Here is a 3,469-nt window from a genome sequence, read left to right as displayed (position 1 = left end):
CACCTAAAGTCTGTCCTACATGTGACAGAACAGCTCTGGGAAATAATCTGAATTCCTTCGCTGATAGCATAATCTACCCCTCTCACCGCGACAATACACCTACTGTTCTGTCCAAAAAGTACTCGCTCGGTCACCTCAGTACGAACTGCGTCTCTGGCCTCTCTGGATCGAATGACACTGCAGCAAGCTGACTCTGCGGCCGTTCGTTTGGGTAAAAAAACGTACAGGATGGTGTTTGGTTATTTTCTGCTTTGAGCTGGTGTTCTTGTTTGGGCACAGTTTTGTATTGTGTGTCCGTTGAGTCACGGCAGGATGGGGCAGGTGCTCTTTTGTTGTTTTTTTTACTTTTTCCTGGAGCCATATTTTGGTCACATTCTATAACACATGACATCTTTATGTGTGTATAATTACTTAAAGAGGAAAAGAGACCCGCCCGTAGAGTGGTCTGGCTATTACAGAGTTGCCGGCAGGATTCCTCACATTTCTGAGAACATTTCGTTCCCTTCGGCGTTTTGCTTCAGTTTCATGCATCGTGCAGCTCAGCTGGACACTTCGGGTCTAAAAGTTCGACGTCCATCATCACAGATGTGAAAAGAAATAATCATCTGGGGATTTTTGGGAAACTCGCTGACAATAAAGACAAATGATGTAGTTTGTTTTGAACTAATGGATCTGATTTTTTGCCTTTTCTGAGGTTTTTCATTTTGCACAGATGAACAAAACAAACAGTTTTAAGTAATCAATCACTGAAACAAAACAAACTAAAGGACATCAACTGCTACCTTTCATGCCAGAGTTAAAGATATTTTTATGCTGGAAGGGGACAATTGTCTGTGGTGGCCATCTTGAATTGTCTTTACTCCACTAATGACTTTTAGCTGTACACCCAGTGAGAGTTTCATTAAAATCCATCAAGAGATGTTTTGGTAGCAAACACAGTTGACTCCAGTAGTTAAAAGCAAAGTTTTAAAAACAGATCCGTTAATGCTAAGTGTTGAGCACAAGTCTCAGCTGCTACCACGCCAAACTTTAGCTCAATATCTGTGAAACCGACCAAATTCGAGCCATGTTTGTGTTTGCTAAGGTTGCTTAGCTGTGGTGGCCATTATGAATGGGGTTTTAGATGTACAGGCAGCAATTACTTTCTGAAAGTTTCATTAAAATCCACCAGTCAGTGAGATATTTCGTTAACAGACAGACTAACGAGCTCAGAGACACGAGGGAAAAACATGGCGGCGGATTATAGTCAGACACAAAACCTGGGTGGAAGACAGGGATGAACTGCACTCTTTAAACCTTTTTATTACAAAATAAACTTTTAGAAATGATGCATTGCCTTGAAAAAGCGCCTTAATACAATATAATATGCTGCGTAACTTTACCCACGACACAGTCTGCGTTGCTGATTTCTAGCACCTGTAATCTCTCGTGACTATCGGTGAAAAGCGAGGTTAAGTTTATCGGGGGGGTGGCGAGGGTGTAACAGTGAGGAATCAGGTGAGATGATTGAATAAAAGCAGAGAAGGGAAGGGGAATAAAAAGGGATGGCGATGGGAGGAATGAAGGAAAAGAGGAAAAAGTAAAGGGAGGGGGTTAGTGATGGCCTTCGGCGGTGGAGTTCATGTTGTTGTGGGGTGGGAGGGAAATGGGAGAGGATGTCTTTTTCCTGTGACCAAGAATGCCCGGGCTTCGAAGTCTCTCCTCCTCTGGTGTGCTGTTTCCAAATTTACGCCTCATGTTTAATTCATTTAAACTTAAATTTGGATTTATTCGGGTGCGATGCGCGAATGCTTCTGCTGTGAGGTTAAAATATAAAAAACAATCTCTCCCAGGCAAACACGGGGACACCTGCCCTCCTCAAAGATCGGACTACACGTCCCAACATGCGCCCCACACAATGGGAGGCGGGCACCGTAAATCCTGCCAGCCAATGGCTTTGTGTCAGGATGTGCAGTTGGCGAGTCGCACGGCAGCTGTTGTCAATGGCAACAGAGGTTTGCAGAGAACACGAGCTGGACAGCTGGTAGAGGGTCCCCCCAGTCCTCTGTCAGCAGATCACATGGTCCGCGGGCGGCCAATCTCAACCCTCCGCCCTCCTCTCTGCCTGGCTCCTTCTTTCTCATTCGCTCGTCCCGGCTCCCTTCAGCTGCAGTAGGAGAGGGGGAGGGGAGATGGAAGGAGAGGAGGGAAGTGGCGACAGCGAGGGAGGGAGGGAGGGAGGAAAGAGTCTAGCTTACAGAGGGAGCGAGGGAAAGAGCTTGAGGACGAAAACAGAGAGCGGGAGTCTCTTCCCTCTCCGCCTGGTTATCAGGAAGGTAGGTGAGGGTCGCGCAGACGCCCCGTTTCCCCTTCAGCTGCCAGCCGGAGCAGCAGGAGAAGAAGAGAAGACAGAGACGAGGGCAAGAAGTGATTGCTTAGTCGGATGTTTTAGGCTGTCACCCTCAGAAACGCAAGGAGAAACAGAAACATGCCTCAGTGGAGAGGTGCAGCAGTGGCTGCTGGCTGCCAGGCTGCCTCGCCTCTGTGAGGGCAGCGCCGCTGGATCTCCGTCAGGAATACCGAACAAGGACACAAGAAGAAAGCAGAGAGGCAGCCGGCGAGCTCGTGCCATGACTGGGAGCAGGAGGAGGGAGGAGGCCCGCTGAAATCATGGACCAGGTGAGGAAGGTGGGGAGGGAACTGAAGGGGAAGTAGAGGGGAGCACCACCTTTTCTGTGCTTTGCAAAGCCACACCTCACTGACAGGAAACTCGCAGAGCCGCAGCAGCAGTAGCTTCATTCATAACATCCATCATCCCGTTTTTTATTCCCCTAAGCCCAAAGCAAACAGAACAACATCAACCTGCAGCGTGTTTTACGCAGGGTTTTACTCAGCAGGAGGAGGCGATGCTCCTGGAGAGTGCCTCTCGTGGATGACCGTTCAGAACATCACCAGTTTCTCTCTGATACCCGGTGTTAGATCAGCACTTAGAGGGATGGAAGATGAGCATGAACCTGGGGTGTGGCTGCGATGAAGCAGCTGTCAGAGTCAGGAGGTGGGATGCTGTGCAACAGTTCTGTTCGTTCACAAAGTGTGTTTGCTGATGGTGACGTCCTGCTTCACGTCCTTTGCAGAGAGGTTCATTGCTTGTTTACTCTCAGAGGTGCGACAGCGAGGACGCTATCGCTTGAATTTCGTAGCTCGCACTTTAAACTGGTGTTCGGGAGTTATTTGTTGTTGTTGTTTTTCCCTCCAGCCTGTTTGTCGGCTGGCTCCGACTAAATCCAGCCTGGAGACAAACACCTGCTGGTGGTGGAAATATGAATGTCTTAAAAGGACAAGAGAGTGTCCTCGGCGTGCGCCGTCCTCATCGATTACCTCATCCCCCCCTCGCTCACCCTCCCTCTGTCTGCTCTGCTGCTGAGGTGGAAGTGGTGCGAGCATCAGGTTTGAGATGAACAGTGATGGGGCAGGGGGGGGGGGGGGGGGG

General features: G+C 49.0%; 1 protein-coding gene across 1 annotated transcript in view; it reads left to right on the top strand.

Moving 5' to 3' along the window:
- The first annotated feature begins 2,239 nt into the window (after positions 1-2,239).
- Positions 2,240-3,469, top strand: part of arhgap23a (Rho GTPase activating protein 23a) — a 58,149-nt gene continuing 56,919 nt past the window's right edge. Inside the window, exon 1 of the mRNA XM_017419420.3 lies at positions 2,240-2,658. Within this exon, the coding sequence (XP_017274909.1) occupies positions 2,650-2,658 (9 nt within the window). The 5' untranslated portion in view covers positions 2,240-2,649. The remainder of the gene's footprint in view (positions 2,659-3,469) is intronic.

This window comes from Kryptolebias marmoratus, linkage group LG12 (assembly GCF_001649575.2).
Source record: "Kryptolebias marmoratus isolate JLee-2015 linkage group LG12, ASM164957v2, whole genome shotgun sequence".
Taxonomy (NCBI): Eukaryota; Metazoa; Chordata; class Actinopteri; order Cyprinodontiformes; family Rivulidae; genus Kryptolebias; species Kryptolebias marmoratus.
The sequence above is the reverse complement of the archived record's forward strand: the minus strand, read 5'-3'. Positions and strand labels throughout refer to the sequence as shown.